The sequence below is a fragment of the Typopeltis vanoorti genome, chromosome 23 (assembly GCF_054136105.1).
Source record: "Typopeltis vanoorti isolate ZY-2024b chromosome 23, IOZ_Tvanoo_1.0, whole genome shotgun sequence".
Taxonomy (NCBI): Eukaryota; Metazoa; Arthropoda; class Arachnida; order Uropygi; family Thelyphonidae; genus Typopeltis; species Typopeltis vanoorti.
In genome coordinates, this window is record NC_143571.1 from 36,949,136 (window position 1) to 36,974,508 (window position 25,373).

At 35.9% G+C, this 25,373-nt stretch overlaps 1 protein-coding gene across 1 annotated transcript in view; it reads right to left on the minus strand.

Annotated features, from left to right (window-relative positions):
- LOC150093783 (salivary peroxidase/catechol oxidase-like) overlaps window positions 1-25,373 on the minus strand; it is a 199,873-nt gene that overhangs the window by 3,385 nt on the left and 171,115 nt on the right. The window contains exons 8-12 of the mRNA XM_090412512.1: window positions 23,997-24,249; window positions 22,349-22,673; window positions 21,760-21,929; window positions 20,596-20,704; window positions 18,222-18,284 (exon numbers count right to left, since the gene is read on the minus strand). Coding sequence (XP_090268638.1) covers window positions 18,222-18,284; window positions 20,596-20,704; window positions 21,760-21,929; window positions 22,349-22,673; window positions 23,997-24,249 — 920 coding nt within the window. The remainder of the gene's footprint in view (window positions 1-18,221; window positions 18,285-20,595; window positions 20,705-21,759; window positions 21,930-22,348; window positions 22,674-23,996; window positions 24,250-25,373) is intronic.

The window sequence follows — 25,373 nt, forward strand, 5'->3', positions numbered from 1 at the left end:
CTCCATGGTTCACGAGAAACAGATTCATCGTAATACTAGTATTCCATACATCTCCACGTTCCTTCGCTCTCTGGCAGTAAACTCCTTTTCAAACGCGGCTACGCATCCTAATCGACTGATACAACAAGCTGCAGACTACAACGAATATGATCTTTACAATCACAAAAGACTTAGAGCCGTTTTACTTTCCAATGATATCGCTTAATCCCTCATCTCCCAAAGGGCGAGCTAAATGCTCATAACTTTTTTCCCACCAATGATTACTTTGATTCAGACAACGGGGAGTATAAAAAGTGTTAAGCTTCATCCTTTAGCAACAGTACCGTTATGCATTTGTTTGTTTTTTTATAAGAGTTGCTCTAAGTTTAAGTGTTTCGTTTGCAGAAAATGGCGCCTTGCTGTGTTATGTGGACTGCTGGTTTTTCAACAACGTTCTGCCTGTTTGCTTAATTTTTAAAATCTCTCTCTCTGCTTATAAACATCGATTTCCTAGTTGATTTCGCTTTTAGCTATTCTATTCTAAAAAAACTTAGTCGCTTTCTTAATAAGTAGCTGTTGTATGACAAACAGTGAAGATAATAAATCTGCGTTGACTATTATCATACTTGATCTCATCAATACAAAAAAACGTAGTCCGATACCATATCATGGGAAGCATCTACACATTAACACACTTTTAGAGACGGTTACCTTTAGAAATAATACAGTCATATAGAAGCTGGCTTCTCTGTCGTCAAATCTTCAATTGAGTCACAAAATTTCATTTTAGCTTTCCCCTATAATCCAGCTTATGTAGCTATGACATCCATGTGACACTTCGAGCACTAAGAACCGCGATTTGTCAGTTGCTCGTCTGTGAACATATTGCAACTGTAGTTAGACGTTCCTCTAACCATATAATGATCGGTTTTCTATCGAGAATTCTAAGAGTAGTAAGGCATTTCCAAAGGCAAACAATTATATTGGGAATAAGATAACAATGCACGAATACTCTCATCTCTCCAATAATATATCAGGTACAGAAAGACAATAGAGTATCTACCAAATTATTATTGTACAATTTCACATCTATTTTACAATAGAAGGTTATTTCGGTTTCAAAAGAAATTTATTTCGTCGATATTACTTCTAAAAACAGAATAGCATTTCCTTCTGTCAATTTCAGAGACACCGAAACCAGCGCTCCCTATCGGAATTCGAAATGTAGCACGTAATTATTCTTGAATGGTGTACAGATTGCGAAAGCAAATCACCAATCACCATTTGCTAAAGCAAATCACGTGGTTCGAATTGCTGCCTGTCCACAAAAAGGAAATTGCATCTTAGTAGAAGGAATGAATTTCCTTTCCACACACACACACACACACACACACACACACACACACACACACACACACACACACACACACACACACACACACACACACACACACACACACACACACACACACTATTCTTCAAGGCACAAAACCCGAGATTAGTGGACTGTTGTCTTAAAATTCAACGTTTTCCTGCATCTCGTGTCTTGTTTCAGAGTGTGCGATAAAGGTCTCATTATTTTCAAGCATACTTCGGTACACTTTCATTAAAAAGACCAATTATAAATAAAAAAAAAAACATTCTCATCTTTGACACCACATAATTGCACACAAGGTAATTACACCAAGTGAAAAGATAACATTCTTATTTGTCGTGGAGATTTTCTTACGTTTGATCGGATCCTTAGAATCGAAACAATCAGATCAAGAACTGATGCGTCACTTTTAGATTAGGACATAAAAAAGAAGTAGAAAGATCTGAGGTAAGACGTTTATTCCCTTAAACATATAACACAGCCTTAATGTTAGATATCATAAACAAAGCCTTGTTAGCGAAAATAAATCGCGCCTCCTAACGGTGGAGTCTGTTGCGCTAAGTAATGATTTATTTGCTGCCTACTTACGAAGAGAATCAGAAAATAGCCGAGTGTTCCCTAATCCAATTTATCTGTAAAAAGTATCCGCTTCGGCACCTTTCATTTTTTTTAATATTTTCCCTTTTTCCTTTGCTGACAATAAAAACTGTCATTTTCTTCGTCATCTCCATCTTTCTTCTTCCATTTCATTGCCATTTCCTGAACTATATACTACCAGCATTTCGCTGCCATAAAACATGGTAGCATTTATGATTTCAGAAAGATTCCTTCTTTGATGTTACACAGCTTTAACCAGAATGATATACTTCATGCTTGAAGTTCTCCAGTGCATTTTCTCTTATAATCTCAAAAGATTTGTGCCTTGGGAAGAAGAACATAATTTAGAAACCCTTCAAGAATTTAAACATGCTTTAAAACTGGGGACATGAAATATTAAATCAAGTTTAATCATCCTGGCTTATTTAACTCCAACTCTTTTGTTCGAATTAAATATATATTAAAGTTTATTAAAAATAAACATTTTAATAGTAACTAATTAAAAATTTATTATAATGAATTTTATAAATAATAATCTTAAAATATATATGTAAAAATTTAAACTAAATTGCAACACCTATTCATTATTTTAATAACATGTATTTTTTAAATTTCTGCATCGAAAAATTTATTTTGAAAATGATAGTCTCTCTTTCCTACTGTTCCAATGTTTTGCGATAACACCAAATAGATCTTCCAATTATTGAGCCATCTCATTTCACTTTAATTTTCCACTGTTTAGATTTGTCGAAACATTTTCTGCAATTAGTTGCCTCTTGTTTCTCTGTTCATACTCCCCGTTTTCAGCCATTTGACTCTATCTATTTTTAGATGTAAAATAAAATAGATCATATTAAAATAACGCTACGATTCGAGAAAAACGCTCACTAGTTAACCGTTTTCTAACAGGTAATCTAATCTAATACAACTTATTCATAAACTAGGCGAATAATATAGTTACAAGCGGATGATGAGTATGGTTTCACTGCAAATCAAAATCAATCAAAGGTTTTAACGAACGTTAATTAAAATAATATATTTTTTATCTAAACTATAAGAATGATTAATTTTTTATTTTTAAAACATTCAAAGACTTTCAATTTTATGGCTATATAATTAAAATACATTTTTTGGGAAATATCAATAATAATAATAATAATAATAATAATAATATGATTATATAAGCACACCTTTTATTTTAAATATTGTCTGTGGTATTTATAGAGTAAAAAACGCTTGAAGAGGATGGGTGCGTGATAAATACTCTTGGAGGATAATGGATGGCAATGCTGTAGCCAATGAAGCTCTAACTGAGGCTCGAGGGTGAATGTTACCATCTGCCATGATCAGAGCTTTAATAGCTCAATAACACCTTATCCCTACACTGTCCTCTACAGATAACGATGAAGGTGAAAATCAGAGCTTTAATAGCTCAATAACACCTTATCCCTACACTGTCCTCTACAGATAACGGGAAGATGAAAAGCATTCTTGCTTCGCCCCTTTAAGCCAGTCCTTATAAGGAATTTTGTTTGTACCCGTGTGGTTGCCGGGATAAGATAGCACCAATGCAAATCCAAGCATGTCGTAAGAGGCGACTAATTGGACTCTGAGATTCGAGAGTTTGAGTTCGCTCTCTTAAGGTTTTTGCCTTAAGGGAGCAATTTGAGTCTCCGAAGGAAGGTGTTTTCCGGCACGGCCCGGTGAGAGGCTTTGTCGGTGAATGCTTGTCTTCGGAATTCGAGCGTTTCTGCTCGGTGGTGGTGGTGGGTGGAAGGCCAACCTTGAGTGGAGCCAACGCTGATATGGACGGTCTTTCGGTCACTATTGAGTGGTCTAGGGATCGTCTTAATTTTTAGAGATTGGCTTTACTTACGTATCACCAATGTAGTTCATGTATGTCGTACGAGGCGACTAAAATTGGTACTCAGGGAGGTTAATGGATGGCAATGCTGTAGGCAATGAAATTCTAACTGAGGCTCGGCTATTGCTGTTAGCCTCATTCCATGATCAGAGCTTTATATAGCTCAATAACACCTTATCCTTACATTCTCCTCTACAGATAACGGGGAATATGAAAAGCATTCTTGCTTCATCCTTTTAAGCCAGGCCTTATAAGGACTATTAAATTTTCTTTGACATACCTCTGTGGTGGCCGGGATAAGAATAGCTCCACCACAAATCCATGCGGGTCGTAAGAGGCGACTAAATGGACGCAGAGTTTAGAGTTTCGTTCTCTCAGGTTTCTTCATGAATTTTTCTCCTGGTGTGGGGGATGGTTAGATTTCGGGGGGGGGGTTCCTTGAGAGAGCATTTTGAGTCTCTGCGGAGGCTGTTCTCCTGCATGGCCCGTGAGGGGCTTTGTCGATGATGCTTCTCCTTGGAATATGAGCGGTTCTGCTCGGTGGTGGTGGGGGGCGTCACTGAGTGGAACCAACACTGAGTTGGACGATCTTTCAGCCATTATTGAGTGGTCTAGGGATCGTTCTAATTTTTATACAGGACTTTACTTACGTATCAGCCCCAATGTAGCTCATGCATGTCGTACGAGGCGACTAAAATGGGTACCCAGGGAGGATAGTGGATGGGAATGCTGTAGCCAATGCAGTTCTAACTGAGGCTCGGCCAGTGCTGTTACCCTCCTGCAATGATCAGAGCTTTAATAGCTCAATAACACCTCATCCTTACACTGTCCTCTACAGATAACGGGGAAGATGAAAGCATTCTTGCTTCGCCCTTTTAAGCCAGTCCTTATAAGGACTATTTTTTTTTTGACCGTTTTCATTTGTTTAATTTTATTTCTTTGTCATTGAATTGGGATATTTCAAGTTTTGCATTAAAATCGCTTGATAAATGGAAGTTCGATAACAAGATTGCAAATCACTGAATGTCATGCGACGGTAAAGAATGTTCGAAAATTACAAAAAAAAAATTCATTGCAGAACATGGAATGGCCTGACAGTAGTTGTTTGAATATGTTGCTGCATACTATTCTGTTCACTAGTAATCATTTATTTAGGTAATGTAGTAAAAATGTTTTGAATAAAGAATCAGCAGCAAATTCGAAACAAAAAATGTGAAATTATTGATACTAAAACAAGTTTATATAAATATGTGATGCTATTATTATTACTATTATTAATATTATTTGTTCGGTATCCAGAAGGTCCAAGTAGACCAGGGGTGGCTATTTCATTAACTCTAAATTATTCTTAAAAAGTGCCCACACAGTATTCGTGTTTTTGAGGAAGACACTGGAGAATAAATAATTAGGGAATAAAACCAACCTTAAATACTAAAGTTTAGCTTTATATTAGTGAACATTACTGCAATAACAACAACCGAAACACGTGATATTCTCAACCTTGAATAATAAGATAAGTGGCAACTGCCTCATATTCATAACATGTCCCGTGAATGAAAAAAAATATTAATCTCTTTCATTCTGCATTCTGTTTTATATATTTTCTCTCTTTTATGCATATACATCAAAATAAATATTATCATGTTCGACGGTACTAATTACATATTGCCGGATATCAAAATGTCTTATCAAATCCCTATTTTTCATCAATATCCATATGAATCGCAAATAAGTTGTCATTCAGAATTTATCAGTAATAAAAACAGTTAACCATAATATCCATAATTCGTCATATACCAGTTAATTACCAATTAATTTTTTTATCAAAGCGATGCTTCAAACATAAACCATAACAACTTAGTCCCATATGAAAAAAAAATTCGTTTAATATCTTTTATATCCTAAAGGGAAAACACAAGGCCGTTTATCCCTCCTAACGGTTCGAAGATCAATGGGCAGCTAACCTCCACTATAAGCCGTCATTAAATAGCTGGTCTAAGACTATCAGTGATCTTGCAGGAATTCGAAGAGGAAAGTACGTCAGATAATTGCTATCATCCTATAGTCCATAATTCCAACACTGTCTATTATCATGTGATATTCTACGGTCAATTTTATTGAGTGGCGAATTTAAAAATTCTAGTTTTTTTTCGCGAAGGAAACCCTACTTGTCCGTGCAAAAGTTTGATTAACTAGCGAGCCGACTGAAAGATTTCCTCTAGTCGCTAACTAGAATGGAACTTATAATAATGGACTCTCGTCGGACAGTCTAGCGTTATGGAGCATAGGGCATTTCCAGAATAGCTAAACTAGCATGTCCAAATTATGATCAAAATGTTAATGTTGTTTATATGAACATCGCTCTCTGCATGCGCGCGCATACACACTCACACACACACACACACACACAGTGCTTAATTTTTATGGATTTGTGTTTTTTAAACTTACTTTCTACCCAAATTATTTATTTTATTCTTAAGCTATTCATATATCGATAACACTTAGAGGGGACAACCATTCCATAATTTACTATTCTAACCGTAAAAATGAACTCCTTATATTATAATTTTCTCCTTCATTATGTTTGTATTATGCCATTGTGTAGACCCCACATCTGCTAAGGGTTATGGTGACTGGATATCTACGTTATATTTGTTAAAAGTTTATTTTTCACTTGGTTAGACTATAATAAATTTACTTTAATCCTTTATCCAAGTGTGTGCAAACAAACTTTGCGCCTGAAAGTATCTTCAGGACTGGGGAAAAGTGGTACAACACCGGGCAACTCGTTGCAAAGGTGGAGCAAGCTACCAACGCACCTATCTCAGTATCTCCCATAATGCAAAACACATCTCCTTGCGGATATGTATAATATTATGCATTAAGGGAAGGGCCACTACCAAGACTAGGTTCGACCTTTATTGAGGTCTCTTCAGTGGGAGCCAGGCCCAAGTGGAGATACCAAGGCAGAAGTATTAGCAAGGTCATCTCCTCCTATAGGAGCTGCCAAACGGTGTGCTACCTTTTTATTAAATTACTCTGAATTTAGAGAAAGATGTTAAAAGTTTACTTTTCACTTAATTATACTATAATAAATTTACTTTAATTTGTTTGCTCCACCTTTGCAAGGAGTTGCCCGGTGTTGTACCACTTTACCCCAGTCCTGAAGATATTTTCAGGGGCAAACTATGTTTGCACACACTTGGATAAAGGATTAAACTAAATTTATTATACGTTATATTTGTGTTAGCTAATTTATCCTACCTATACCAGAAATGGAAGATTAAAGTATCGCAAGTCTACCAACGACCGACTAATTGCAATTTCAGTTGATAACTGAAAAAAAAATTATCAACTGCCAACTTCTCTACCACCTAGAGTCCCACAAGTATAAATTCCGCTAATATAGATCTGCAACTGATCTCTTAGCCTACATCACCTACCTGGACACGTGCCATGGAAAGGTTAGGAGAAACATCCACTGTCATCCTTGACATTTTCAGGTCATTAAAGTGGTATAGGGATATGCTTAACAAACAACCTTCATTCGGTCGACCTGTCATCCTCTGTATTTGAATGGCTGCTTTCTCTGGTTGTTCACTGCTTGTCATATAGACAGCATCGTCTCTCTCTCTCTCTCTCTGAGCTTTGTCACCAATGCAGAAATGGAGAAATTGACAATGGAGAATAGGATAATTTGGTTACCATCAATGGTGGTATGAATAAACTACTGTTCATGCATTTGGGTGGTACACCTACAATCTACTTAAAAATGCTCGATGCTATTCAAAGGAGAGTAGTTCGGCTCATAGATGACCTCCCTCTCTCTCTCTCTCACACACACATTCACTTTAACCTGTATCTGAAAGACTCATCGTTTTAGCTCTGTTTCTTCTACAGGTACTTCCGTAGTGACTCTTCCAGTGAACTTGCAAAATCATTCATCCAAATTCTGTTGCGCTGGTTAAAAACAAACAAGAGCAACACAGGTGCCCAACATCCTTTTCAGTACTGCTGCATACTCATCGACCCTGCTTCTTTCCTTTCTTCTCATTTCATGAAACAGCCTCCTTCATAATATCTTTCCCAACTTTAACCTCCAGCTCTTTATAAGAAAAATATCAACAGACTTCTTTCTTGATCCTTACCTTCACCCACGGGCACCAGTGTACTATAGGTTCCTGTACGTTTCACGTGTGGGATAAATAAAAAAAAAACTAATGTATAAACTTCGATTAAGTATCCCATTCTTAGACTGTTAGTTAATCTTAAAAATGGCAATTTACCAACTTTAATTCTTTTGTTTTTCTTATTTACTTCAAGTGATGTATTCGGAGAGATCCGCTATGTACTGATACTATCAGTATCAGTACATAGAAATCAGTACATAGACAACATAATGGTCATGGAAATGTTGTCCATGCATAGGATGTCAGCCAACTTTGAATTGACCGAAATCTATCAAACTATCCTCTTAAAGTATAACTAAATAAACACAAATCCTTTTCTGAAAGCAAACATGTCCACTACCTCTGTTCTGTAGAGATTTTTTGTATTAAATATTGGTATATTAGGAAACAAAAAAGGATTTATATTACAGTTTTTGCACTTTTACATGACCGTACTTTCTGCATGGGAAGATGTAGCGTGATTATATTCGTAATTTCCATAAATACACTAAGGTAGCACTACAGGATATATAACAAATGGTAACATAGTCAATGAAATACTTAATCTATCCACAAACAAAATCTATTTGTACAGTACACGAAAAATGTCCGTTAAAAACTAACATTACATACATAGTATATATAGAATATACAGTAGTTCCTGTTCAGTCGACAATAAACATGATTTTCATCACTGTTGCATAGAAAATTTAATAAACACTGTTTGTTGTTGTTGTTGGACTATTCTTAGTCATTATCAATATCAGAGATCGCTACTGAGTTACCGGCAGGTAGATACTGAGAGTATTAAGGGTTCTCGTATGAGGCGGGCTTAAAGGACAAGATTCTTTTACAAATGTCACAGCAGAAATCATGGTATTCTTATATCATAGATAGATTGAAGGTATGGAAGAAAGATGAAATATATTATGGGCAAGTTATTATTATTATTATTATTATTATTATTATTATTAGCATAAATAGTAGTACTAATAAGAGTTTTTACTTTGTAAAAATATATTGGATTTAATATCTGCTTGCATTTTCTCTTCAGCTAACAGTCGATTATAACAACATTCTTTGGATAGATAAGAATCATTTTCAATTTTATATTAACGTGTTGCTCGTCCGTAGATCTTCGAGATAAATGCACTATAGGTTCATTGCATCAGTGCTATGTAACTGAACGGTAATCGAAAAATTCAAGTTGATTTACTGAACATCTCTTCACTAAACGAAAAAGATAAAATGTGGTAATAGAGACCATCCATGACATTGAAAATTATATTACCAATAAAGGCCTTTCTGCAGCAAATCGGTACATTAGACAACCCGAATCATTTAAGTTCTTTCAATAAGGGACGTGTTAATTCTGTGCCAGGAGCAAGTATTCAGATACCCCCCCCCCGTCAAATACGCAGCTAAATAAATGCTCATATCGTATAATATTGTAAGTATATTTTAATAAATATACTTACAATATTATATCTTTGCATATAAAAGCACAGTAAGGGTTATAGTATCTAAATGTATAACCATTAATGCAAAATAAAACTTTTTAAAGATTACTACAGCAGTCGCACCAGCAATTACTTAAATATCAGTAATACAAAAGTGATTTTACTTTTGAAGCTTTATATTTTATTATTATTTAATTTTAAAGCTGCTTTATATCCTACGCAGATTAATGTGGTCATTTTTATAGATGCTGAATATGTATTTATATTTTACAGCCATCGTAAAATTTTAATTACAATTTTAATGTAATAGACAGTATAATGATTAGTCTCAACCCGAACACGTTTTCTAATGAGTGGAAGGAGGGTAAGGTAATTCCATTACACAAGGGCGGAACTAGAACTGATGCATCCAATTATAGACTAAGCTGTATCTCTGGAGTGGTCATTAAGGTATTGAGAGGCTGATCAGAAACCACATACTGAGGTGGGGGGAAGATAATATGTACTTGGATCCTTTATAGTGGGCACTAGGCCTAGCTTTACCAATCTGCTCACGTTTTACAAGTGACAACAGCTGTGTAACGGGAATAGATATGCTATGATCCTTTAGATTGTGCCAAGACATTTGACAGGATTCCATATGAAGTTATTACACTTAAAGGAATGGATATATAAAATAGACTTTGTGATATGGATAGGACAGTGGTTGATGAGGTATCAAAAGAGTGATGGATGAAGTAACTGAATCAAGGGAAATAAAGACAAATCATAAGGTAATACAAGGTTCTGGGCTTGGACGTCTCCTGTTTAACTTTGATTTTAATGACATGTGCAGGCAGACATTCGATTATATGCGAATGATTCTTTGTTGGGTCAGTTGATAGGAGTCATATCTATGGTAGCCGTATTTTTTTTGAAAAATAAAGGATAAATCCGAAATTGTTTTATAATAAAAAAAGCAGGTTGCGTTTATTTGTTTCACTAAAACTAAAAAGCTTTATAACATTTATTATAAAATATAAGCATATACATAACATTATAAACAATCATATTATTATTTGGAAAAAATTTTAATTTTGATACTTTTCACGAGAATGAACTTTTTTTTAAATAAATCAGGTTTGTGCTTTAAAAATTCATAAAACTATACAGTTCATGTCAATGTTGCATTTGGTATAAATGCATGCTTTCAATGTTTCGATTTTTAATTGGGTGTTTTCACTGGTCCACATATTATTCACTAATGAAAATACTCGATCAATGGGGGGAAGGGCATTAGATCCAGGGAGACATAAGCAAAATTCGACGATTTTTATAATGTTTTTAAAAGATACGTGTTTATCTGTGAAATATTTAAAAATGTAAGCCCATATACGTTGGCAGAACTCGTTATTTTTGTCACCATTCTTCGATCTTCTCACTGGTGACATAACGTTTACTAGACGAAACTTTATCAAATAGTTCGCCGTCATTCAAAACGCTTTCCTCGACCTTCGCCCACAGAGGGATTTCTCGTAATAGGACTCATTCAAATACTTCCGTTTCCACGAAAGAGCTGTCCATTTATTTAAATAATCAATGCAGGTTTGGTAAAATTTATGAATTGCATCTTTAAATATGTTGGCATCGATATTCCGTTTATTATTTCAATTCACAAAATAAAGGACAAAATGCCCATTTCAGAAAAAAATAAACATAAAGGACAGAGTAGTGAAATAAAGGACTGTCATCTTATCTAACAGTGAATCCCTTGCAGGCCGAATTGAATGGAATGATTCTATGGGCAAATATTAAAGAGTGCCAATCTAATAATATCAGGTGCAAGGATATGGAATTTAGACTGAAGACATTGCAGACTGAGTATTATATTAATAAAAAATTTCTGCAAGTTGTTTATGAAGCTTGAGAGCAAGGAATGATGATGATGACAGCGAGATGAAGTTTAGAGACCACATGCTACGGTATTTAACTCATTATCTCGAATAGCGTCAACGGTGAAGGGTAAACTAATTTGTAAGAATGAGGAAAGATTCTCCAACTTTACAAAGAGCCATGATAAGTATACGTGTGGACTACTGTGCTGAGATATGGCCACTTGGGATCCATAGAGATGAGGAAACCGTGGAACTTGAGATATGAAAACAGACTAATGGAATGTGGCCTTCAAAGTTTGAGAAAGGAGGGATCTTGCATTAAAGAAGAAAGGATATAACAAAAACATAGAAGCTAGTAAGAGGATGTTACAGTATAGATACAAAGGAAAATTGGCAGCTCATGAGCGGAGAGAACTTTGAGTCATCCCTAGAGGTTAAGAATGTAGACAGGAAGCATGTGAAGTGAAGGTTTCTTTCATGACGTGTGATGAGTGAATGGAATAAGCTGAAAATGTACATTGCCATTGTCTCTTGGGCGAATGTTTTCAAGTAGTGCTATGAAAAGTACTTAGTATTGTATAACCTATAAGCGCCATCTATCAGCGATTCCCTAGAAATGCCAATATAATAATAATTATCATGTAAGAGCAAAATTACTATTGTAATTTTATAGTAAGTTCTTACATTTAATATAAACGCTCGAAATATTCATACAATACCATTTATATATATGACATACGTTTATATACAGTAAAAGTGCTATTCCACGTACAAATTTTGAGGCGAGGTAGAGAACATCAAAATTAACCATATTCACATAGGAAAGCATGACTGGAAACGCCACCCAAAAGTGATAGGTGGCACTGTTCGCCAGCTCTCCAGGTGAACAATTGGGGCTTCCTCATTCAAGCTTTTGACGTCGCACGAAGAACATGCATCGTTTGACGAACGCTGAGATGGCAGACATTCACCTCGTTTATGGGTTAGCTGACGGTAATGGACGAGCCTCTGTACGAATGTATCGCGAAAGGTACCCAAACAGACGCGTACCGCATTATCAAATGTTTGCGTATTTGCATCAGAATTTGTGTGACTATTGATCATTTAGGGATCGCAGGCATGATAGTGGGCAGCCACGATCGACGCGAAATCCCGCCATGGAAGAGGAGGTTTTGCATGCGATGGACAATAATCCAGAGACAAGCACACGTGCTGTTGCCTAAGCTAAAGGAGTATCTCGATCCACTGTATTGCATGTTTTGCACTCTGAATCCTTACATCCATTTCTTCTGCAACGGGTCCAGTTACTGATGGCCGAAGATTATCCTCGACGTGTAGAATTCGCGCAGCGGTTTCTGCAGAAAAGTGCCGTAGACCCGGATTTTCCAACTTGTGTTTTGTTCACGGATGAAGCTTCATTTACCAGCGAAGGGGTCTTCAATCACCACAATGCTCATGTGGGGGCCCATGAAAACCCACACGTTGTGCGATCACATGCTGCACAAGAACGCTTCGCCATTAATGTATGGGAAGGTATCGTCGGTGACTGTTTAGTCGGCCCATACTTGTTACCACCCCGACTGGACTCCCAGAAGTATCGGACCTTTCTGGAAGACGTTCTGCCGGATTTCTTGAACAATGTTCCAATGACTGTGCGTCGGCAGATGTAGTTCCAACACGAAGGGGCTCCAGCCCATTTTGGCATTTCTGTGCCTCAGTATTTGGACAGGTCCTTTGGATCTCGATGAATTGGGCGTGGTGGACCCGTCACATGGCCCCCCCACGCTCACCTGATTTATCGAACATTGATTCGCTATCGCCGCTGCTACTATCCGGGAAACTCCAGGTGTTTTCGAAAATGTACGGCAATCAATGCGTTGTCGGTGTCAGGCATCGATCACTGCTAATGGTCGTGACTTTGAGCACCTGATGTGAGACCATATTATGTATCCAACTACTACTGAACTGTTCAGTTACGCCTAATAAAGTTTTTTACACTACTTACTGCCTTCTGTTATTTCTGTATCTTTGTGTCCCTGTTAGTATCTTCCTGTGGCGTTCCCGGTCATGCTTTCGTATGTGAATATGGTTGATTTTGATGTTCTCTACCTCCCCTCAAAGTTTGTACGTGGAATATTGAACCACCCTGTATACATGGTTCCTCATTTAACTGAATGCAATTTAATCAGTAATTTAGCTAGGTGGTCATCGTATTCGCTTTGAAAGCTAACAGATTGTGAGTTCGATTCCCACAATGGGTATGAATGTTTGTGACTGTCTTCAGGGGAACATGTATTCCATTACCTCATGTGTGAGACCACCCTCTTTATTGGAGACTTGAAGTGGCTTGAAAAGTCTATGTTTGGTCTCTACAGCAGGGTTTCAGAATTGTAAAAATAACAAATAAAACGAATAAAAATAACACTATTCCCTATCACGGCCACGTTACTATGTACAATTGGTTTATAAGTTCAGTCACATGAAAAAAATAATTATATAAAGCATTAAATGTAAGACCAATCACTGGAATTTATATAATTTAAATCAAATAAGAAAATTCAAATATTTAAAATTTTAACATATGTTTATCTCCAATGTATATTGCCATTAATTGAGCGGGAGATGGTAAATCCCGTTTTATTTTATAGCCGGGTACGAAACTTGGGTCGAAATCCATCGACATCCATAGAGTTTTTTGGATGGATTTCAACCTGAGTTTCGTACCCGGCTATAAAATAAAACGGGATTTACCATCTCCTGCTCAATTAACAAATTCGCCGGTAAAATAGCCTTTCGGCTTATTATCTTTGTATATTGCCATTGTTAGTGGACCTTATTTTTCATCCCTCCAAGATATTCAATCACATTTCCACAGTCTGAAAAATAGTGTTCAATGTATGGGAAAGTGCATTACTACATCGTAAAATGGAATAATATTACCCAAATTTCATAAAATATAAAATGCTCTTGTATTTTTATTATTATTATTAAGGGAAACATCCAGAAATTCAGGGAGTCATCGATGGAAACCACATGCTACACGCACCAGCTATCATACTTATTCTTGAATTCATTCACACGTCTTGCACTCACAACATCCAATGGCAATCCATTCCAATCACGCACCACACTCTGAGAGAAAACTCTAGCCCTCATTCCCTTCTTAGCGGCATTCATTCTCAGCTTCCAAGGATTTCCTCTTGTCTTTTCCCCACCGTCCATAAATTGCAAAATTGCATTAACTGAAATCCTGTATGACCCTTTCAGAAGTTTGTAAGTCTCAGTCATATCACCCCTCTTTCTCCTGTTTGCTAGTGTCTGCAGTCTACAAATTCTCAATCTGTCTTCATAATCAGTATACCATAATCTTGATATCATTTTTAACACTCTCTCCACTGTATCAGAATCACAAAGGAAATCAGGAGACCAGACTTGCGCACAATAGTCCAAGTGAGGTCTTATCAAGGTCTTTAAAGAGGCAAAATGACATCCTCATCTTTACATGTCAAAGTTCGTTTCTGCATTGCAATTATCTTTTGAGTTGTATTTGCAATCTGTTACATGGCCCCTGAACTTCAACTATATCTACTAACATTCCAAGATCCCTAGCCTGATCAGTTTCTTCTAGCATAATCCCACCAATATAATACCCAATACTTACCTTTCTTTGCATAATCAGCAAATAGCTGCATGTCGCCTGTCAAATCATTAATGTACAGATTGAATAAAACTGAACCAAGGACTGATTCTTGTGTTACAGCACTAGTTACTTTAAATCTTGCAGACTCATATACCCACCTCCCGTATACCACACTTTTTGTTATCTGTCACTCAGCCGTCCTCTTATCCAAGTTAATATTTTAAAATCCAAATCCATATTCTCAAATTTATGCAACAATTTTCCATGCTGTATTCTGTCAAAAGCCATGGCAAAATCCAAAAGTATCATTATGTATCCATTCTCCTTGTCTAGTTCAATGGTAACATTGCTATAGAATGTGAGCAAGGTGCTAAAACCTTCCCTTAGTAAACCTATGCTGTGTATTGCAAAGTAAAGATTCACTGTCAACCCATTTCTGAATTTTTCCAAAATATTCATCACCATTCCTGTGATAATGATTGGTCACCACAGTTTACACCACCCTTGTGTAATGGCATTATTATACATTCTTTACATTCCTGGAGAATCTTCCCTTTCTGAGACTCAAATTATATCGCCTGATCAAAGAAATAGCCAGTTCAGCTGAACACTCTTTTAGTATCCATGCTGATATCCCATCGATCCCTTGATTGATTGATCGTTATTCAGTTTGTGCAACAGCTCTAATACCTCTTCCTCATATACCGGAGTTTCTTCATCCAGTGAAGAGTTAGCAGTGAGTTCAATGTTGTGTTTACCAGGTTGATAGCCTTTAACAAAATGGGCGCTTGTTAGTTGAACAACCTCTTCTGCATCTGTCACCCTCACACCGTCTGCATTCAGAAGAGTTATTCTTTCATGTTCATTCTTTTTTTTACTTGTAGCATATCAATAGAATTCTTTTGAGTTGTCTTTAACTTGCAATCAGTTTTGTTTCATACTCAAACTTGGCTTTCCATATAATTGTGACTATTCTAGCCTGCTGCTTATAATTTTCATAACGGATATCATCTTTATACACATCGTATTCCTTCCACATCATCCGTTTATTGCAGTTCTCTTGCACATCCATTTGAGTCCTATCCTATTTATTCTTCGAACTTTCGGAACACATTCTTATTTTGCATCACGTGAGTATTTTTAAATGTTTCCCACGCACTGCGGACATCCTTCCCGTCCAAGAACTGCTACCATGGTTCAAAACCCAACATACCCTTCAGGTGGTCATAATTTCTTGCTTTGTAGTTCACGTAACGTTTCCTGAATGTACCATTCACTGTCACCAACCGGAGGCAGAATAGTTACGCCTTAAACTGAAACACCCTCTGACACTATCATCAAATCTAACAGTATTTGATCTGGAGTTTCTTCTCTCATATGCTGCTTCAGGAAGTTTTCTTCCAACAGCTCACTAAATTCGGTTTCATTCTTCCCATGCGATTTCATAGCTACTCAAGCAATATTCGGATAATTAAAGTCTCCCATTAAGATTACTCTTTTCGCACCCATCGTCTCTATTCGGTGATGCATTTCTTCATCACTTGCAACCGATCCGCCAGGTCTGTAACTACACCCCACTATGTCTTTGATCTTAGATTCCACTTCACACCAGATAATAATTAATAAATTAAGATAATTCTTCTTAATTCATTCTTATCATATCGAGGTATTATACTTACGATTTTCAATTTCTCGCTATTCACTCTCGCCTCTTCCAACAACCCTTTCATGTTCTCCCTCATATTGAACCTATCGCTAGTTAAGTCGTTAGCACCTACTACGATTACGATCTCGTTTACGTTTCTTTTCGGGTTTTCAATTGCTTGCGTTATATTTTTAATTTTCGCTCCAGGAAAACTCGATGTTATAACTCTCTCCTCAACAGCACGTTTTATTATAGAGTCACCATATCAAATAACCTCCTTTTTAAAAACAAGTTTACTTACCTGATTTTCGTTATTTACTGACTTTTCTGATTCCGTGCTTTGTTGTTTTATTATTTTACTGCTTAATTTTCTCTTCCTCCCTATGTTCATTCAAACGCCTCACGACTTTCTGTAATTTCCGAATTGTCGTCTCTCTAAAAACTGCTTTAATTTCGCTATTTTGGAGGTTATTTTCGATAACCTTCTTAGCGGGGAAAGCCTTCTTGTTCTCAACTGCGCTGCTCTTCTTAGCATCATTACGTTTCTTGTGCGTTTTTGGCGCCATTTTAAACTATATTTATTATTACAATATCTTAACAAAAATATGTTTCATGTTATAAAACACAAAATTTAATTATAAATTTACGCTAATATGCTATAGAACACTCATTTTCTAAGGGAAAACAAAATAAAACAGAAAAAATCACCAATTTTACACGAGTTCTAAATTCACCGACCAATCATAATACAGCCTCGAACTCAATACGAGCGAATTATCAATTATTTAACTTACTTAATTAGTTAAATTAATTATTTATATTAATTTAGTTAAATATATTTTTATTAATTAGCTTATAATTTTTATTATAATAGTATTTATTTTAATACACCTTTTGTTTTAATTAATGTTTTGTAAATATAATTTCATACATAAGACAACTACACAACAGATTCAATCCAATACCCTTGGAGGGTAACGGATGGCAATGCTGTAGCCAATGAAGTTCTAACTGAGGCTCGGCTATATTGATGTTACCCTCCTGCCATGATCAGAGCTTTAATTGTTCAATAACACCTTATCCCTACACTGTCCTCTACAGATAACGGGGAATATGAAAAGCATTCTTGCTTCGCCCCTTTAAGCCAGTCCTTATAAGGACTATAACTACACAACAATCCCGTGTGGTGGCCTGGAAAGAATAGCTCCAACGTAACCTATGTGTGTCTTAAGAGGCGACTAAAATGGACGCTGAGTTTCGCTCTCTCAGGTTCCTTTCGGAATTTTGCTCCCGGTGAGGGAGCGGGGATTGCCTGCGTGGCCTCCCTGGAATACGAGCGGTTCTGCTCGGTGGTGGGGAGCCCGTCACTGAGTGGAGCCAACGCTGAGGTGGACGATCTCTCTGTCATTATGGAGTGGTCTTAGGGATCGTTCTAATTTTTAGAGAGAGCTTTACTTACATATCAGCCCATGCATATCGTACGAGGCAACTAAATGGGTACCAGGGGAGGATAATGGATGGCAATGCAGTAGCGAATGAAGTTTTAACTGAGGCTCGGCTCGGCTCGGCTATTGCTGTTACCCTCCTGCAATGATCAGAGCTTAGAGTGCTATATTACCTTATCCATCCATTTTCTTCTACAGATAACGGGGAATATGAAAAGCATTCTGGCTTCACCCATCTATCAAAAACAAAAAAAAAAAACTACACAACAGAAACTTCATTAACAAATTTAATTTCCAGTTTAGTTAAATTGTCGACAATTTTCAGAATCTTGAATTTAACTATTACATTTACATTTGTTTTCATTATTAGCTTACAATGCAGTTTATTTATATTTCTTCAGCTTTGCTTCTTTCAGTCCATTCCAACTCATCATTGAGTTTGAAAAAACCCTGATGATTATCTGCGATGTTTATGAGGACTGGAACTGCATCTAAATGATTCTTCGGTTGAGTCCTTCCTGTCGCTAGGGCAACGTTGATCTCATTCAGACAAGTCAATTATATACAGATATCCAATGACTAGTTTTAGGAATTTTAATAGTTAGGAAATATCAGTCCTTCCATTCTGTTAAATCAATGGCCTTCATTCTATTGCTTGAACATGAGATGCGGTAATTCCTGTAAAAAAGTCTTTCCATTACAATGTAAACAAAATAGAATCTATTATTGATTTAAATTTGCATACAATTAAATTTTTGCATTATTATTGGTCCGTTTGATTTCTAATTATCATCATCATCAGCATTTTTTATATTTATCAGTATCACCAGTCCTCACTGACATTCGGAGCTTTCGTGGATAAAATGATATTTACAGAAAAAATGTATAATCAAAAAGAGATTATAACATGTAGACTATCGTTCAACATGAATTGAGATACAGAAATATTGTACATAACATCAAAAAAAAAAATGAAGTGCCAAATGTAGCAACTATGAGGCGGTAAAAATGTTCCGTGATTGCGATTGCTAAATAAATACTACTGAAGTTCGATAACTTGAGAAAAATCGAGTTTCACAGATTAAAATTGAAATTCCTGTGTGATTTTGTTATTTAATTTTAGTTGATGATAGATCATTTGATGCAGCTGGCCCACGCAGATGCAATTGCAAATAAACTTATTTATTTATAATAAATATTATTCAACAAATAATTACTACAGAGTCTTATGTTTAGATGTTTCTCTAGAGATGAACAACATTCAGACAACTGTTTAATAAAAATAAAATAAAATTCATATTTTTTTACAAAATATTGTTCTAACTTCTCAGCGATCTAGCTTTTATTCGATGGATTTATTGTTATCTGAGTGATTCTTCCGAAAATAAAGAACGTTTTGGACCAGACGTTTTAGATCACTACCTTCTGTATTAATTGAAAATTAATTACGGTATTCGAGAGCAATGTTGACATAAGTGCACATTTGCAAGTCTGCACTTTTGCAGCAGAATTAAAAACTAGGAACTTGCAGGCCGAAATATATTTTCGGGATACAATACAGGATACTGAGAGATATGTAAGGTTACCATATTTTCAATAAAAGTGAACTCACAAATTACAAGAGATACATTAAGATTCTAACATACAGTGTGCGTGGATGGGGGTATGTCATGCTAAGTAATCTTGTAATATGACTGGGATGAGAAGGTGGATCTAGTGAAATAACTGATTTTAAACATTCTATGTATATATGAGCATCGTACAAAAACAAAGGATGTGTGTAAATGATGGTAGTGATGTACATTACTAATAGTGGAAATGATTCAGAGTGGATCGAGATCCAGTGAGGTGTTAGTCTCGTCTGCCATTTATCAGTTTGTAGGATTGAGGTTCATCCGAGATCGACCTTGGTCAGTGTCGTTAAAAGTACGAAACATAACAGTGAAATCAAATGCAAAAAAAAAAAAAAACAATCACGCAGATCACATAAACTGTTTAAAGGGAAATGCTAAATAGTGTTACATGTTTTTTTCTGACTTGCAGCAACAGATTTTCTCAACTGGGCGTTCATAGCGTTCACAGCTGTACAGGTTTGTGCTCAAAACTACGTACTGGTATCACAGATTCAGCTTCAGCGGAAGAATATATTACTATGTACAAATTTAGTTTGGTTATTGGAATTACTGCCGAAAAACTAACGCTATAAAAAGCGTATTATGTGTGAGCTTACTTACATTATCTTATTACTGACTACACAGCAATGGTCAGTATAGATGTTAGTAATTATGTATGCACTGATTCGAATCCTGACTTTCCAACTCTATAGAAAAGGATTAGAAAGTCAGGACAAGACCAATGCATACAACTTCACTACGTTGATTGCCATTTATTAGAGAAATGGACGATGATATCTGTGGCCAATTATAAACACCTAGTTTATAATTGGCCACAGATATCATCGATATCAATTATAAACACCTTGTTTCACTGCTGTCGTGAATATTAAGTAATCATTATTTATAGACCTGTCTACTCTTACATACTGACCTTTTTCTATCTGGTTGTTCCATGACCTTTCGCTGAATAGTTTTCATTTCATCCATATTACTACACAACACCTTAGCCAAAGTTACTTTTCGTAATTCTTTCAATTGACCTAAATAAAACAAATAAAAAAAGTCAAAAAATCTGAACTTAATATCATGAAGATTTTAAGCAACCCGTTTTTTAATTTCTCTTTTGAATTCAAATTTTCCCAGTTTTCAAGCCAAGTCCACATACGTCTTAATTTCTATCAAGTGTTCTTGTATAATTTAGTGCGTATAAATTTTCTATTGGGAAAATATGTAGACATATTCAAGACGTGTTGAGATATCTTAACATAAACTTACCGAGAAACTAAATGAGCATTAGTGTATTGATTTATAGTCTTGGGAATATGTAGATATGGAGCGTCGATGTCACCGATTCAAACGCCACAAATGCAGTTCTGGTTTTATAGTCGATGAATGTCATCATCAACTCGGCTCATTTATTATTCGAAATATGAGGCTTATTACAAAAATTCTACACACAGAATTACCGTCTTAAACGAAACACTTATTTTACATTTATTGGCCTATAATAATCTTCCTTCTGTTTTATCACTGCTATCCAACACTTCGGCAACTTTTATATTCCTATCAACAAACATTCTTGTTGATGTGTTTGATAAATCGAATCATCTCAGTAGGAAGCTCATCGACAGCGTTGATGTTTCCCGCATCTCTGGGTTTCCCACAGAGTAGTTCTTTCAACTTAGGGAGAAAATCAAAGTATGAGGACTCAATATATAATGATTGTGCCGAGGGAAGATGAGAAATCATTTGCTAGGTCAGAGCGAGGCCATGTTTCAAATATGATACATGGTCTCACACTGTCATGGAGAATAAGGACTCCATCCACGATATCCGACCCGAATCACGTCTTCCATTTTTAAGTTTTTACTCATAGTTTACTCATAAAACTGACAACGTCTTGATAAAAGATATCACAAAGAAAAATCTAGTAATTTTGGCACTAATGCATGGAAATGTAATTTTCTAAACGCAAATGAACGAGTACCCAGTAAATATATAAATTCGTGATTCGTTTCTATGAACAAATATAGAATGCTACAGGAGATACACGAATTGAGAAAGAAAAAAAAAACCCAAATAGGCAAAACCTCACCTAATGTGAATGAAGATTGAAGTCCTCCGTTTTCATACCAGAATCGATCCCCATAACGCAAACGAAAGAACTGGTGAGCTAAAAGACAAGCAAATGTTGGACCAACCATTCCACCAATGACCGGCATCTCTGCTAGTCCAGCAGGGAAGAGATCCACATCGTCAACTAGCCTACAAAATGAAAGTTTTGCAATAGATAAGGCTTAATAGAAAAAATGTATATGCTGATATTTTAGAAGTAATAATTTCATGAAATTAAGTAGAAGAAGTAAATAAGTACCCTCAGTCTATTTCATTATGCTGAAAAATAGTGTTTGAATTTTTTGATGTATTTCTAATGTCGAACCTTTTAAGAATAAACTAAGCCTAGCCGTGGACAGTTAGTATATCAGAGAAACGGAAATAATCAAATAAAATTTATAATTAAACACAAATAAACGAAACACCAAATTTATGTTTTACAAAAAAATATAATCAATACATTTCACTATATTTTAGGATAGTTACCTGTAAAAGATTTTACATTATTAATGTATTGTATTGATTAATTACATTAATCAATACATTTCACTATATTTTAGGATAGTTACCTGTAAAAGTTTTGCATATGCGTGATGGACCCATCACTCATTAATCCTTGCAGATCATTAAAGTTGTGAACAACGTGAAGCCCACAGAATTCTCTCCACGCATTATATCCTGGTATCCCATGATCCCTCGCGCGTTGAACATTCAGTGCGAATAAATCCATTCCAAAGTGATGACTTCTCTGGAATAAATGGTTTCTTAATTCTATTGTAATAGAAGAATCCACATCTTGAGACTTCTGATTACATAATCCCAGTAACAGTCCATCCACCTCACCATCTTGGTATACCGAATTCGGTCGGAATAGTTCATTACGGAGTGGTAATCCTATATTAATATTCGTATTGAGTATAACAATAATATACAAGAAGCTCATTCAATTATATAATACAATGAATACTTTTAATACGAATTATAATACTTTAACTTTTCATAACCTTTAACGAGTTGAGGGCAATGACCTTTGAGATTACGTAAAACAAAAGCTTTTGATTCAGGTTTTCTGTTACATACATTAATGTGCAACTAGCGAGTATGAAAAAGTTGAAACAATATTTCGTTAGTGTACTCTGCAATATAGGTGAACTTTGGATGCCCTGCTCAAATTCCTGTATAACGCACGTGCGTGCGTGCGTGCGTGTGTGTGTGTGTGTGTGTGTGTGTGTGTGTGTGTGTGTGTGTGTGTGTGTGTGTGTGTGTGTGTGTGTGTGTGTGTGTGTGTGTGTGTGTGTGTGTGTGTGTGTGTGTGTGTGTGTGTGTCACATAACTGCAATATTGGATTTGTTGGTATTCTCCTAGGATTTCTCTGGTAGACGATTTTGATCTTAGGATAGTTCCCACTATCAACCTGTTTGCTGATGTCGTAAGCATACCTTACAAACAACTTCAATGTCTTAAAGGCGGGTGTTTTATTGCTCACACCTTCAGAGTCATTTGTTTTATGTATGTTGGCACCATTTTTGTGTGCACCTTTGGAAACTGAGATCTCGTTTTTATAGGCCACAAATCCCACCAGTGGGACATTACGGTACCTGTAGTTTGACACGTGTTTCGATCGGGTCAGCTGACATAATATAACCATCTAAAGTCGAGAAACGTTTTGGCATTCTTATAGACAGAATGTTTAGGGGAAAGTGTAGGGCTCAAACCTTTTCATTTCGTATACTAATTATACATTATTACAAAATCATTTTATGTAATAATAATATTCTCCAAATATGGAACAATAATGAAAAAATGCATTTAAAACACTCGTATATTCTTCTATTACTCAAATCAGTTGAACTAAGATTAAATTAAAGCATAGATAGATTTAGATAATTGAAAAATGACCACGAAACATTAATAAAACATGAATGTTAAAGTATGCAAAAAAATATATTATAGTTAAAATTATTGCATAAACATTTCCAAAAATATCAATAACAGGAACATTGTAATAAATATTAGAAATTCACTTGATGCATATTTAATGAAAGCTGATTTAACATCGCGTGATAGCATTGCCACTGTTATATTACAGACAGTTAATTGTTGTTATGTGCTAAGAATCACAAGCGTTTATGTCGTCATGGCAATCAAGGAAAAGGAATGAATCTGCTGTTAAATTTATCCGTTTAAAGGAATGCAACTGTTGTCATGGTTACCTACTGAAAGGGACAATTCTGTGGTCTGACGTATATCTGTCTAACGATCCTTGTATCAGGCTGTGTCCAAAACGGAATGCTGCCGACCCAAAAACATTAGCCGCCCCTGCATTCACGGATGAATTATATTTCTCAAAATAATCTTCTTGTTGAAGTTCTAACTGGAACACTTTCATCACCACATCACCAAGAACGAGAGGCAGGAACTCGTTAAAAGTAATATGTTGCAACATTGCACCGATAATTTTCTTCGTTTCCTATAAATGAAAAATTAACACACTTCAAGAATCAATACAGATAATTTTTATTTATTTTTATAAACTTCTAAATTTATAAAATTGTTACTGGAAAAAAATCGACAAATTTTAGTTTTGCAATCACATGTAATTATTATATTCACTCTCACCATATCTTATATTCTATATTTTAAATATACATATACGTGCAATATACTGTAATTGAAGGAGGCCGGGAGAAGAATAACCCTACTGCAGCTCATGCATGTCGTACCAGTGACTAAAATGGGTACCCAGGGAGGGAATGGATGGCACTGCTGTAGCCAATGAAGTTTTAACTGAAGCTCGGCTGTTGCTGTTATCCTCCTGCCACGATCAGAGCTTATAGCTCTATATTACCCTATCCATTAATTTTTTTTACAGATAATGGGGAATATGAAAAAGCATTTTTGTTTCACCCATCTACCCCAAAAAATGCAATTAAAGGTTTTTTTCTTTTTGTTTGGAGATGGACCGAGTCCTTGACTCTTTATCCCGTCATCTGATTGAATAAAATCTGTGTGGATGGGGTGTTATTGAGCTAAAAGCTCTAGTCATGGCTGGGTAACGGCTAATAGCCGAGGCCTCAGTTAAAGCTTCATTGCCATCTGTTACCCTGGGCAACCCTCACCTCTGTTCCAATCGAAGGCTTTATTTTATCTATTTTGACAATTGATATTAATGTCTTTAGGGGTGAAGCAAGATGCTTTTCATATTCCCTACTATCTGTTACGGCTACAGTGAGGATAAAATTTAATGAGCAGTTTGCTCGGCCTGGATGGGCATGGAGATTATGCACCGCTACATGAAATTAAAGTGGCTTTCGGTCTTTTATGTTTGAATATATCCGTTGCCTTGTAGGCTATAGCTTACTGAACTAGATCTTTGGGGTGTATGGACATTTTTAGAAAACACTTTGTTGCTAAAGATTGTAGGAAAGAGAAGAGATAAGGAATATTTGTATCTCGATGAAGTTGATTGTTTCTGATGGACCATGGGGCGTTCAGAATCATTTGCAGGCACTTGTTTTACACGTTGCAGTTTGAGAATGTTAGTAATGGAGGTATGACTCCAAGTAGGAGAAGCATAAGTGACTATGGGACGAA